The 14013-nt window shown below is 39.1% G+C and overlaps 1 protein-coding gene across 5 annotated transcripts in view; it reads left to right on the forward strand.

Moving 5' to 3' along the window:
- Positions 1-1181: 1181 nt before the first annotated feature.
- The window catches only part of WASHC4 (WASH complex subunit 4), a 51428-nt gene continuing 38596 nt past the window's right edge, over positions 1182-14013 (forward strand). For 4 of the 5 annotated variants that reach the window (XM_026056792.1, XM_026056791.1, XM_026056793.1 and 1 more), the window contains exons 1-7: positions 1182-1321; positions 5208-5347; positions 6562-6615; positions 6776-6841; positions 7010-7055; positions 9697-9764; positions 13073-13155. In XM_026056792.1, the coding sequence (XP_025912577.1) occupies positions 1261-1321; positions 5208-5347; positions 6562-6615; positions 6776-6841; positions 7010-7055; positions 9697-9764; positions 13073-13155 (518 nt within the window). In that variant the 5' untranslated portion in view covers positions 1182-1260. Of the gene's footprint in view, positions 1322-5207; positions 5348-6561; positions 6616-6773; positions 6842-7009; positions 7056-9696; positions 9765-13072; positions 13156-14013 lie in introns of those variants that run through there. The other variant, XM_026056795.1, reaches the window with a different exon arrangement.

Raw genomic sequence — 14013 nt, forward strand, 5'->3', positions numbered from 1 at the left:
ATATGTACATGACTGCAGACAGAATGTGATCCCTAAAGTCCAGTATAAATTGTGGTTCCATTCTGTTCGTACTTACCATATCTTTAGAAGTACTTGTATTCACTGTCAGTTGTCATCATCCTGCACAATTAAGCTTTTAAACTTGTAGGGACTTAAAAAAACAAGTATGAACAGCTGGAGTTTGCACAGAGGCCAATGAGTGGAGGAGACACATTTATACTATGATTATTTAACAGCATTGACCAAAACAGAGTTCTCTCCCCTAAAAAAAAAGTTATCCCAAATTCTGATTGTTTATGTAATTTTCCATAAAATTAATTCTGATCTCTTCTTTCCCAGGTGAGTCTCTTAGAAGGTACTTTAATGGGGTAAAAACTCATATACAAGAATAAACCAGCCAACCAGATCTCTCTTCCCTAGAAAGACCTTTACGATTAATAGATTCCAAAATATGGAGTCCTTTTCTCCAAAAAATAATTATAGCAGGCGCTACTTCAAGACATGCTGTCATTACAGAACTAGCTTTTATGGATGCTCCTGCAGTTACTGACGCATCACTCACTGGTGATGCTAATTTTGCTGCTGTTGCCCCTGTGCAATTGCTGATGTGCCAGGTGGCACAGCTCGGTTGACTTCCACACCCATCAGTAGGGATCAAGACCTCTCGACCTCGGGAAGCATCTATGGCTTTCGGTCTTGGGCCGATTTTGCTATTGCTCGGCAGTGACTGACATCAATACCTCTTGCTATCGAGAGGCGTTGATGCCTGTCAATTTCCATCCCTATTGATAGGGATTGATATCGACAGGTATCAGTAACAATTGATCTTGAACCCTATCCATAGGCATTGACACCTCTTAATGCTGAGAGCCATCGATGCCTGTTGGTTTCCATCCCTATCAATAARGATCGATATCGATCCATCCATCAACAGGCATCAATACCTCTCCATCTCCAGATGGAGCTATAGCTTTCAGTCTCAGGTTGTTGTTCCCTTGCCTGGCATCAACCGATATCGGCCTCGACATCGAGAGGCGGCTACAGCTTTCGGTGCCGGGCCGGTTTTTGCAGGGTGGCCGGGCCCTGCCGGGGCCCCGGCTGCCACCAGACGCGCCGCCGCCGCGCCGCGCCCTCCGCGGACTCCATTTCCCAGAGTGCGGCGCGGCGGCGGGGCAGGAAGTCCCGTGTCTCTGAGTCAGGAGGGGAGAGGAGAGGAGAGGGGGAGCCGCTGCTGCTGCTGCTGGGGCGCTCGCGGCGGCGATGGCGCTGGAGACCCTCTCCCCGGACTGGGAGTTCGACCGCCTCGACGACGGCTCGCAGAGTGAGCGCGCGCGGGGGGAGGGGCGCGGCGCGGCGCGCGGTGGGGGGAGGGGGAGCTGCGGGCGTTAACGGCCGCCGGGGGAGAGCGGGGGCGCGGGCTGAGGGGACTCCGCTGCTGTCCCGGCCCCGCGCGGGGGGAGACGGCAGGGCTAGGCTAGGCTGGGCGGGGCGGGGGAGCTGAGCGGGGTCAGCCGCCCCCCCTCCGCTTCCCTCACGGACCCGGCCTGGGGCCGGCCGCCGCCCCAACAGCTGCTCCTCCGCAGGGCGGGCTGCGGGGCGGTTGTGGCGGTGGCCCTTTTTGCTTCTCGCACCCTTTCCGTAGAGGTCTGGGGTTGGGGGAACGGCTGTTCCTCCCCTTCCTCCCTTCTGGGGAGTCCCCCCCCCCCCAGGGCCCCCAGCGTTGCGAGGGAGAGGGCAGGCAGATCTGCACGACTTTCTTCTCCTGCGTGAACAGGGTTTCTTTGCTTCCCCCAACATATCTGGTAGCCCAAGAAAATTTTGCAACTCCCCCCCCCCCCNAGATACCGAGATAAGTTAGTTGTATGAGGTTTCCCTTGGCCGAGGCTTCATGTCTTGGGCAGTCACTTGCAATTTCACCTTTAAAAATAAATAAATAAGAGCATGCGATGCTTAACTCTGTCAGCAGGTTTCTGTGCCTGTCAAAATCCACGTTTTTCTCGGTGTGTAGAGGTGACCTACTTTCTAAACCAGGAATGTGTACAGTTGTTACACTGTAATATGCACTGTATCTTGAACTGTGCCAAACTACTTACACCAGGTGTTGCTGTGCAAATATGTCACTTATGGACCAACTGTTTCACATATAGTGTTATTCCAAGAGATGATACAGTTCATGCCATATTCATTTTAACTGACTTTCAGTAGAAACTAAAGCCGTAGTGAGTTTATCTGTTCTCTAGCCATGGAATGCAAAATGTAGCTTTTACTGGAAATGCCAAATCTCTGCAGCTTTGACAGTGACATTAAATGCAGTTCAGAGAACTTTGCATGACCTAATATGTTCCATTACAGCTATCTTGACAGTGAACAAACAGGCTGGTCTTCTGTTGAGAACACTATGCAACTTTTAAGGGAAGAGCCAAAGAAAATTCCAGTGACTGTGACCTGTATCATTAGCAATTATGCTCTAAATTGAGAAAAAAGGTACTACATAAGTCCAGTTTGTTGGATCCCTGTCCTAGATATGTATGGGCATAGCATTAGCAAATCTTGCTGTAGCAGTACATCCACTGAATATTAATATTGCTGATTTCATAAAATAAGATGAAGTTGGGGAATCTGTACAACTTAGATATCTAACGTTGCTCAAATTATGATACTTTCATCTTATCACCTGAGGGGAAACTAAATCTGACTTTACTGTAAATACATCATGTTGTATGAAGTAGGACTTGTCTACTCTCTGGAAGGAAAAGCAAACTTCTGCATTCTGGGATTCCCTTTTCTTTCTCTGAGATCTAGTTTACTTAGGAAAAGATTTTCTGCATCTTTGTGAAAAGTTGCCCCACCTCCCAGTCATGTTTTATCAGTTCAACCCTGCCTACATCTGGGTAGCCAATAGCTTTCATACTCTTGTCTCTCTGTGAGAAATTATTCACACCTCTTTCTTATTTTATATGATCAGTTGGAGGTGGTAGGTTAACAGCTTTCCGCAGTCACCTCTTTGGAGATGTCAGTTCTGCTGAGCAATAGCACTGTTGTTTAAATCCATCACTTGGCTGCTGGGAAGGGTGACAGGACTTGGGTGTCCAGCAGAGTGCTGCTGCAGAATTTGGTTTGAGAGGTGCCACTTGCTTCGTGGGCAGTTGATTTGAACAGGAGTGGCCAGTTCCTGCTCTTGCACAATTCAGTAGTTTTCCTGTTCCTCTTATAAAGCCCTGATATCTCTTTCAGTTTCTCTGCTCTTAGTTTGTCTTTTGTGTGAAGGGAGGAGCTGGGGTTGGGCAATACTGCAGCATGCCTCTGTAAGTCTCCATGCTCAACAGAACTGAATTTTATAACAGTAAAGTACTGAAGCTGACATGCTGGTTAAACTCCATCCTGCAGGGCTCTGAATAGCATCCATCAGTATTTTACTAGTTTTCTGCGGCAGAGCTTCCAGAAGATGCATTGGAATTACCCTCTGAGGAATCTGGGAGACAAGATGAATTGGATCGAAGAGAATAGCAAGATGCTGTACCACAAGGGCTCCACATCAGTGTTTTTGACTGCATACTGCTGATGGAGAGCTTTTACTTCGCTTGCTTCTTACTCGTTAGGTGACATTCGCTCTCCTCGTTTTAACGATGTCTGTGCAGGTGTCTAGGCTGCAGGTACAGGTAGAACCTGATGGTACTAATGCAGAAATTAGCATGGGATAGTTTATCCCGCTTCTTGGATAGGTTGTGCAATCCATGTCCCCCTGTGGTTGGCACTGCTGCTGACTTCAAAGTAGCGTCTTAGTGTTAGTTCAGGAATGCTTACTCTTCACTGCAGTCATTTCTCCTTCTCAATCTCAACTTTGCTGTACGCAATCCTTCTCATCTTTGCCTGTTTATGTATCCTCATCCATTCCTCCCCTTATACCTGGTGAAGTGTCCCAGTCAAATATCTTCTCTTCCTCCAAAAAATGTCTGAAGAACAATCGATTTGACAGTGTGCTTCCTCTAAAGTAACCATTAACTATCATTTGACTGAACTATTGGCAACTCATTGTTTTATTCTTCTTGTTTAACCTTGTACTCATCTAAGTTTTTAAACTTTTCAGAGCAGCCTACTCAGTGAAATGTGAAAAGAGCACATATACTGCTAACTAAATTTAAAGAACCCCACCTGCAGAGTTGACATCCTGTTTAGGCAGACTTCAGTTATTCAGCTTACTTATAGCTTCCTCATATTCCCTCTCAATAATTTTTTTTTTTTTAAGATATTCCTATTTTCAGCAAATAAGACAATCCTAAACTGTTAGGTGCATAGTTTAATTATGGGGAGGACACTTTAATCTTCACGTAAAAAAAAAAATTGTACTTCCTGACTGAACAAGAAAGCTTTGAGCTGTGATCATTGTCTCCATACTCCAGATTATCCAACTAAGTTAGTAATTGTTTATTTTCTTTCTCAATGTGTGAAAGAAAAAAAGATAGGACTGAGTGAATGAAACTTGCATGTAGTCATAGGCTTACTTTACTAATTGATGCCACTGTCCTTGGTATTTGACCAGCTGAATGTTGTTCGAACATTATAACCTGCTAACAGTAACAGGGCAGTTCTTCATTTGAACATCCAGGTGCTAAGCAAAAGAATAGTTCTGTTTGAAGAAATTGAGTTTGAAAGTGAGGGAATGATTGAAAACCATAATTGTCCAGTGTAGTGCCCTAATGACTTACTGAGAGGTGGCAGGGAGGGAGTGAAAGAGGATTGCTATTAATATAACTGCTACTCAGGCCAAAATGATTAGACCTATTGCCTCAAAGTTCTAATATAATTGTATATGCACTGGATCAATTAATGGGTAAAATCAACTGCTGTGTTATGATTTGTCCAGTCCCTTCTTTGCACAACGTCTTGATGTGATAGTTAGGCTTAAGATCTCAGTCTGAAGATGTGTAAATTAAAAAATAATTGTTTCTGTAAAACCTCTTGGTTTGGTACTCTTATCAAATAATATTTGGATTCCTTTTAAACTGACATTGAGCTTTATGATGTTTTTTAAATAAATAAGAACTTAATACAACTGCATTGGTTTAATAACCAAAAAAACTTAAGCACAATAAGGAATATAGTACTGCAAACTAAATAGGAACAGATTAAATATTTTAAAATAAATTTTAGGATATTGCAGTTTACTGAGCTTTCTCTAAAATGGTACAAATGTTATCGATTCTCAGAAATCCATGCTGAAGTGCAGTTGAAGAATTATGGAAAATTTCTTGAGGAGTATGCGTCTCAACTGAAGAGAATTGAGGATGCTTTGGATGACTCTGTTGGAGATGTTTGGGACTTCAGTCTTGATCCCATTGCGTTAAAGGTCTTCATATATTTAATATACAGTGAAATTGTTATGTTCCTTATTCCTGCTTTCCTTCAAAACCTGAAAAGTAAAAGCTGCATGCATTTGTGCTCTTAAGATTTTGATTTTGTGTTTGAGAAACCTGTCTAAAACACTTTTAATTATCAAATAACTAATAAATTGGTGCTTATCACCAGAGATGATGTTTTCAGGTTATTCTTTTTCCTGTCTTTTTGTATGCCAGTGAAAGTTAAATGAATTTACAATTCTTAGTGTCTTGGGAAGCCTGATACCTGCAAGCTTCGTGCGTGTTTGTGTGTGCGTGTTTGTGTGTGCGTGTTTGTGTGTGCGTGTTTNGTGCGTGTTTGTGTGTGCGTGTTTGTGTGTGCGTGTTTGTGTGTGCGTGTTTTCCCAGAAGATCTCCCTAATAGCTGTATAACTGCAAAGTGAACAGTATGTGTATTTTTAATTATGTTTTGATGTAATGGCCTTGACTTTCTTTTCTTTTTTAGAGAAAAAAATTACACAGTATTTTCTGTCCTCTAGAGGTGGTTATTTCCTTCGTCAGAAATTTCCTGTCCTCTGTGGAACACATTTGGTTTTTTTGTTTTGTGTTGTTTTTTTTTTGTCACTGAACTTGTAGGCATTATTCAAAAGCACTTTTAGCTTTTGTTCCCATATAGAACTTGTCTATCCAGAAGATACAGTGGGTCAAAACATTCCTCCAACTTTTCAAATTTTTTGCAGGGCCACTACAGTGCTACATGTGTATGAAGTAGTCGGTCTCATGTCTGATTCAAGTACAAAATTTTAGTGCCTGCAGGCAGATATGCACCATGCTTCCCATTTCCTGCATTTGGGATTTTTAGTTTGTGTTTTAGGTTTCCTGAGCTGCTTTTCTGCATACTTCATAATGACCATACTTTTGCTTTACAATTCCTGTAAGTAAATTACCATAAATGCTATGTAGTATATCTAGTTATTTCCCTTTCTGCCGTCAGTGAAGAGGAAGGTATTTCCTTTTATATGCAAAAAATGAAGATTTCTTGCAGCATAGGTTGTCATTATTGTGCAGTTGTTGCCCTCTTATTACTGACCTCATTTGAGGTTAAACTGAAGGAAAAAAAAAAAAAGATACTTACCTAGCTGGATAAATGTATTTTTGACCAATATTTTCTAAAGTGTGTGTTTTGGTTTTTGTTTTATTTATTTTTATTTTTATTAAATTGTAGCTTTTGCCATATGAACAGTCTTCTCTGCTGGAGCTCATAAAGACAGAAAACAAGGTAGGTGCTTTATACTTAAATGTAAAAGATGATTGGAGTTATTCTAGCTAAGACAAAGCCCTCTAAACATGAGAAATGCTATACCAGGTGTTTACTTGCTGTAGTCTTGTAAGTGTAATCTATGTTTTTTGTTTGTTTTTCCCCCCCCCTTTGAGTCTAGGTTCTGAACAAAGTAATAACTGTTTATGCTGCCCTTTGCTGTGAAATCAAGAAATTAAAGTATGAGGTAAATTCAGCTGTCTTTTATTGCTGTGTGAAAATGTTTGATTGGCAAGCTGATATGTAGATTTGTTCTGTCATGATAAAGAAACAAGATACAATGTCTGAATAATTTTTATAGCGTGTTTGTATATATCCTATTTATTAAAAAACAAATTTCTGCTTTTGTTGTTAGGCAGAAACTAAATTTTATAATGGCCTCTTGTTTTATGGAGAAGGAGGTAAGTAGTTCCCTTTACTGTAAAAGTTTGTAATTTTATGTTATTACTTCAGGTTATATTAAAAGCTACAGTATGTGTAATCCTATAATAGATGTATATCCTTTCATTATATTTTTGGCTGGTGAATGCCAAAGAATGGACTTCGAGGTTATAGAGCAATACATTAGTGTCTTGTAACTGTTCTGAGACAGCATTAAGATTTTATCTTTAAAGCTCCATTATCTGCAGTAAGTATTGTTATATTAATAGGACATACATTGCAACCTTATTTACATGAGAAGTAGGGTCTGACATATTTTTTCAGACAGATGGCCTTTAAGTAAAGATACTGAGAAAATGCATGAGATGTAAAAGCAGTGCTTCTGAAGTTTGTTGTGATGACTTTTGTAAAACATTTTGGCTTCTTTTTTTAATGTCATTATACTTAATGTATAGTTTACAGAAACCTGAGTTTATGTACTGTAGCAGCTATTTTTCAAAGTATGGCATTGATCACCTATTCTTTTGCATGTAAATACATTATCCTAAAACAACCTATTTCTTACTGGAACTAGATTTTGCTTTGATACCTTAGTGCAAGGTATTTATTCAGGTTTTTATTGTTTTATTGCTTACAAATTAAAAATTTATTGTTTTATAACAGTCCTGTGCACTTTACTCATGGGATCATAGTTGTTCCAATATATTAATGTAATCTTCTGCCCTTAAAGTGCAGGTAATATTACTCTTGCTGCTGTTTAGACTGTGACATACAGGGATATAAATGATTGTAGGTCAGTCTAGTTGACAAATCACGAGAGCACGCTTTAGATGAAAACTACTTTTTGTCATAGAATTACACTGGTAACCCCTCTGAAGGGTTGGTCTTAAGTGCTTTCTTAAAGGATGTTAGTCTGGGAATGAGCACAGATCTTAGTCATGAGGTCTGATTGTACTGTTGACTTGATTTAGGGATGGGCCACCTAACTGTTTTCTGTTTGAGAAATGTGGGAGAAAGGAAAGGAATGCTCCTTCAGAGCAGTCTTGCAAAAGTACTTTGCAAAGCTTTTCAAGAGCCTTAGATGTGACAGAACTATTGGGGAATGTGAAATCTTTGAGACAGAGACTGTTTAACATACTTTAAGTACTACATAAGATGACTATTGTGGTTCAGTTAAGAAACCTCAAAAAAGTGGTTTTTTTTTTCCTGTTTGTTTGTATTTAAGCAGATTCTCACAAATATCTGAAAAGAAAGTGATATGCTCCCAAGGCAATAGACAGGGAATCACTCAAAACTTCTCTGCATTTCTAGCATGATAAAAGACAGGTTGTTGCTGCTATAATATATTATCTTGTTGCTGCAATTTGTTCCTGCTTGGTGTTCATCAGGGAATGGTTAAGAATGGCAGTAAACGAGATGTCAGCCTTCTGTGGATTAGATGGGGGTGCAGAAATGATGTTCTCTGCTCCCAAATCCTTCTTTGCAACTTCTACCAAGCTTACTTAGTTCAGAACAGCTAGCAAAGTCACTGGCTCAATTAAACAGAGAAATATTTTGCTGGCCTTTGCCCACTCTATACATGCAAAACACTTCTTCATTGTGTCCTTACAGTGGCTAGGGCTGGCCTAGGAACTTGAGGTCGAGTTATATTTGGTTTTGGACATCCACTAAACTCAATAGAGTAAAAGTTAAATAACACATGAAGGGGAAGGATATAGTATTTAGGATTTTTGTGTTGAAGCTTTATCTTACAGAAGTGTGGAGGTTTCTTTAGTCTCTGACTGCTCTAAAGAAACATTTTTACAAAGCAAAAAACCAGAAATCTAAAACTAAATAAAACTTAGGAGTTTCCTTCTATAGAATGAGATGAAGTATAGAAACAGGAAGCTGCTTTTCTCTAATGTGAGGTAATTTCTTATGCAGATAAGTTTGCAATTGTAAGCCATTTTTACACAGAGTGACTCAATAGAAAAACCTTAAGTCTATAGCATTAAACTGTCCTCATATTAAAAAGACTGTATTTTGTCAATGGTATACAATCACTACAGCTGTCTGAAAGAATTCTACATTAATGATGTAGTTATTGTAACCCCTAGTATCCTGTTAGTATATTTTGTCATATAGTAATGCTTTGAAGACATTGTGATGAACCAGTACCATGGTGCTGGATAGTATATAGAAAAGGAAAATCAATTTTTTGAAGAAATCATATGCTACACAGCTTTTTCCAATGATTAATGATTGCAGCATCTTGTTTCAATAAATAACCATATTGCTAGACCTTCCTTGCAACATAAATACCTAGTACTTTTGCAGGCTTTTATTAATGGAAACATTGATATGAGGTTGCATAAAATACATGCCTGTCAAGAATTGCATTCTGTAATTTTTTTATTTTCTTTCATGTGATGGAGACCTTTTTTCCCTGCTTTGTGTGTGGCTTATACACAATATAATTTATATTGAGACAGAAACTTCAAAAATAAGTCTGGCTTAAGAAAGCAAAATGAAAACTTATAAGGCTCCCATCAGGGATACATTGCCTTATAATAATGTGTTCCAGTTGTATTATAAAAAATAACTTGGAGAGCAAGCTGCACAGTGAAGTGAATAGGTCTAACATAGCCTTTTGAAAGTAGTGACAAATCTTTGTCTTTCAAGCCACAGATTCCAGCATGGTGGAGGGAGATTGCCAAATACAGATGGGAAGATTTGTTTCTTTCTTGCAGGTAGGGTATATTTTGGTTTTGATAGCAGTTGTAATCTTAATCTTATTTGCAAAACGAATTTAACTGTCTGTCCTATCCTGCTTGCATCTCGCTGAAAAGCAGTAGTTATTTCATATGTTGGTACATTTTGCCTGCAGAGCTGTCACAGTCAGCTCACTTACCGCAGAACTCTAACTTGGTTTGGTCATCTGTTGCTTTTTTTTTTGTTTATACTTGTGTAAAATTATGGAATTATGGTGTATGTAATCATTGTTCAAAGAAATTAGAATTTACCTAAGCAAACTTCAACAAGAGAAGATAATTGAGGTTGTTTCATTTGACAAGGTTAAGGAACTCTGATTTTATGGTTTTGAGTGGCAAGTTTAGTTTTTCATTGAAAATTAGGCATGGATTGTTTGTTTATACATCTTTGTTTAGCTCATAGGAGGAGGCAAAATTAAAATGTGGGTTTGGAAAAAAAATTACTCATGCCTCAAACTTTCAGAGAACATTCCTTTCAGAAACATTTTGGTTGTTATCAGGGTTATTTGCATGAAAACAGGATCTGTGTTTCTTCAGAGGATTTCCTGTGCTCCTGGGTTTCAGCCTATGGTGGAAATTTTTTTTCCCCCCCCTTCAGTATAGTTTTTAAGTGACTCTTGTATTCCAAATATTGTTTTATTTTCATACAAAACTTACTTGTAATGAAGTATGTATGTTAAAATAGAGAAGATGCAGGAAACTTCTAGAATGTTTAAACAAAATCCTGTTTAATAAAGCTTAAAATTACTCTTCTGGTTTTATACCAGCATGGCAATTCTCACTTACTGAGTCACTGACAGGTTAAATGCCATAGGAGATTGCTTTTCAACCTCTTTCAACATGCTCAAGTGCAGTTAATTCTTGGAATATCTTGTTGATTTCCCCTCTTCCCCCCCATTTTTCAGGCTTGTTGTCCTACCAACTTTGCCAGTTTACTTCTTTCATTCTCTAACTCTTACTGAGCAGATATTAGTGAGAGATCTGTTAGTGGTCCTGAGACAGGGCTACTGTACACTTGTGTTTTCCCAGGTATGTTCTCTTTTTCTGCTAGGAGACTCCCCAGATGAAAGCTGAGGACAGGATGACTGGATGTCTTCAGCATATCTGTATTGCAGACCCACTCAGTAGTACAAATTTATGTATATCTATAGGGGATGCACTGATGTGTATATTTATAGGGTAAACACTGAATAAAACTATAGTAGCCTCACTTGTGGGCCTGCTTTGTATATGTGCAATTATGGCTTGCTCAATGCTGAACAAGTTAGGAAAGAAGGGAAAGTCAGCACGTTACCCCAGAGGGAAGATTAGTGTGCTAACAGGTTTGTATTACTAAAGCTGTGAGGAAGTCTTTTTCCATATTGATCCTATTCTTTTTCCATTGTTGTGTTCCTCTAAATCCAGTCAGGAGTAGTCTTTACCCAGAGGCTGGGAAATACTGATATAGTCAATGTTGCAAGCATATCCCTAATGGCAGTGTGAAAATGTGAATGAAAACTACAGAAGAGGTGAAATGTTGCTTTCATAGAGCTACTGTGCACCTGTAGGTTTACTGGCTTTTTTGAGTTCAGGGTTTCTTGGTGTCCAGAGAACATTCACAGCTTGATTAACTAGATGTAAAAGCCTAAAATTTCGTGTGTAGTTACATTAAAAAGACAAATTATCAAAATAAATAATGCAATGAAACTCTGGTAGATGCTTTTGATCTTACAGAATACAGTGTATTTGAAGAAGTCTGACAACATGGCCATTGTCTGTACTATGTAGCTACTAATAAGCATGTGCTGTTGAATTGGACTGTTGCCTGAAGGTTTTAAAATGGCAGCTCATTCTGGCTCTTTTTTATTTTTTTTTAAGAGAAAGAGAATTAGGACCCAAACAGCATTTTAAAGTGGATGAAAAGCAGAAAGTGAAATTTCCCTGGTTGATTGCACATCCAAGATAGTGAAATACAAGCTGTAAATGATCTCTGGATGATAAAATCAAATTAGACTTCTCTGGGCTGCTTTCCACTCCCCACCCCCCTGCATTCTCCCAGGAAATGATGTGATCTCAGTTGTCTGTTAATCTGCTCCTCTGGAGTCTGTTGGCTGGTTTCAGCTGCATTTAAGAGAGGAATACAAGTATAAGTAATGACACTTCCATGTTTTGTGCAAACTGGTGACAAGTAGAAGGCAGAAACCCAAATAAGATCTATTTTGGACAGAGGGGAAGACAGAATTCAGCTGTTATCTGCAGTCTTCTGGCAAGACCGGCAGCCTGGCTGATTAGCCTGCGTAGGCTGTCTGGTCTGGAGCCATCTGTGTGCTTACTGGCCAGACTGAGCACCTGCTGACTTGCCTGATGGGAATATAGGGGACGTTAGTGAGCAAATATCACTGTGCTTAAGGAAAATCCAGATTTGTTTATTCTATTGCTCAAGGAACACCTTGTTAAAATCCATTACAGAAATTAAGATCAGTTCTTTACGTTATCACAACTGACTTTTATTTATTTATTTATTTAAACTGTGTAACTGGGCTCAAGTTCTGCTTTAGTCAACACACACCTCTTAAAGATGTTTAGTCTTGTTTTTTGAAGTCAGTCCACTCAGTTGTCTTCTACTGGTTAATCACTCTCACCGTAGGTACAGGCTTCTGTGTTAACTTCTAATTTGGATTTGTCTCTCTGCCGTTTCCAGAGTTGTAACTCTTGAATCTAGTGGAGAAAAAGCGAAAAAGTCACTTGCTAGCGGGAATTCTCTCTCTGAAGGTACTTGAGCACTGTCGTTGAGTCACCTCTTAATGTCTTTAATAAGGTGAACTCTTTAAATATCTTGCTGTAAAAGCTTTTAAGCCTATTGAACCTCCTTGTGGTGACTCTTGTCTGTACCTTCTCCAAAGATTCAATATCCTTTTAAAAATGTGGTCCTGAGTGTCAAACGTGGTATTTCAGGATGTAGCTTGCTGAAGCTGTTTGCAACTGTGAAATCATTTCTGTCTTCCTTGCTATGTTTCTATTTATATGACCGTGCTGCATATTCATCCCTTTTTAATACAAGTTGTACTGGGAGTTTGTATTCAGTTGCTTCTTAACTGTAGTCCCAAATCCTTTTTAGAGCAGTTACTTACTAGGATAATGTTCATGATCCTGCTGTAGGTCTGTCCACTGATTTGGATTAGGAAAGATACCTGGAGCTTGGGCTACAAGTTCAGCGGTTTACATTTCATGCTTTAGAAATAATGTGTGTGATGAGGGTCTATACATATATATGCATTTTATTTATTTATTTAATTTTTGTCTTTCAGGAGTTGTCTTGCTTTGTTACCCGATGTTATGAAGTGGTGGTGAATGTAGTGCATCAGCTGGCTGTTCTCTATACCAGCAACAAGTAATTACTGTCTGAAATGCTATATCTTTCAATAACAGCTGCTATGGACGATACTGCTGCTTATTTTCATGTTGTGAATCTTAGTATATGTTCCTCACAGTATTACCATGATTTTCACACATTAAGTTGAGCTTAGTGAGGTCTGATGGGTTTAGCTTTTGTGAAAACCAACCCTGTCATGTGTTGTCTAAAATCTGCTCGTGATACTTGCAGGCCTAGCTTGTATCATGGTAAGCATCTTTAGATGATAGGATAAGAAAAAAATGCCAGAACAATGCACCACAGACTAATGCACTATTGGTTGAGATAGTAGTTAAGAGGGCCCAATTATCAAAATAGTTTGTCACAGATAAGTGGAGCTCTTACTGTCACTGAAAATCCTCTTGAAGGAGAATATAATTGTAGGGCTCTTGATCTTTTTTCAGATAGGATAACGCTATCCTTTTCTGTTTTATTTGTTGTTTTTACTTTTATCTTACACTGCTGCACAAAGACTTTCTGTTCAGTGCTGAATGAACAAGTTGTAGCCTGGATATCACTTGGTTAAAAGTGTGAAGTGATATCAGACCTTTCAGCTGAAGGGCTGTATAAATGCTACATGCTGTTAGCCTAGCTGGGAATCGCTGATGTGTGCGCAGTGAATGAAATCTGTGTTTTGATCCAGTTGCATATTGTGCATTCAAAAAAGCACTATTAAATTTGATAGTAGCACACAGATTTCACATAGAGTATACTCCTAATTATATTTTGAGTTCTTTTATTTTCTGAAAGTTACTATTTTAATGAAGGAAAATATATTCCCAAAACCTTGATAAGTAATTGATAAATGTCCTCTGTTTTAAGGATTAAAAAGATGTT

Source organism: Apteryx rowi, unplaced genomic scaffold, assembly GCF_003343035.1.
Source record: "Apteryx rowi isolate R43461 unplaced genomic scaffold, aptRow1 scaffold_133, whole genome shotgun sequence".
Lineage (NCBI taxonomy): Eukaryota > Metazoa > Chordata > Aves > Apterygiformes > Apterygidae > Apteryx > Apteryx rowi.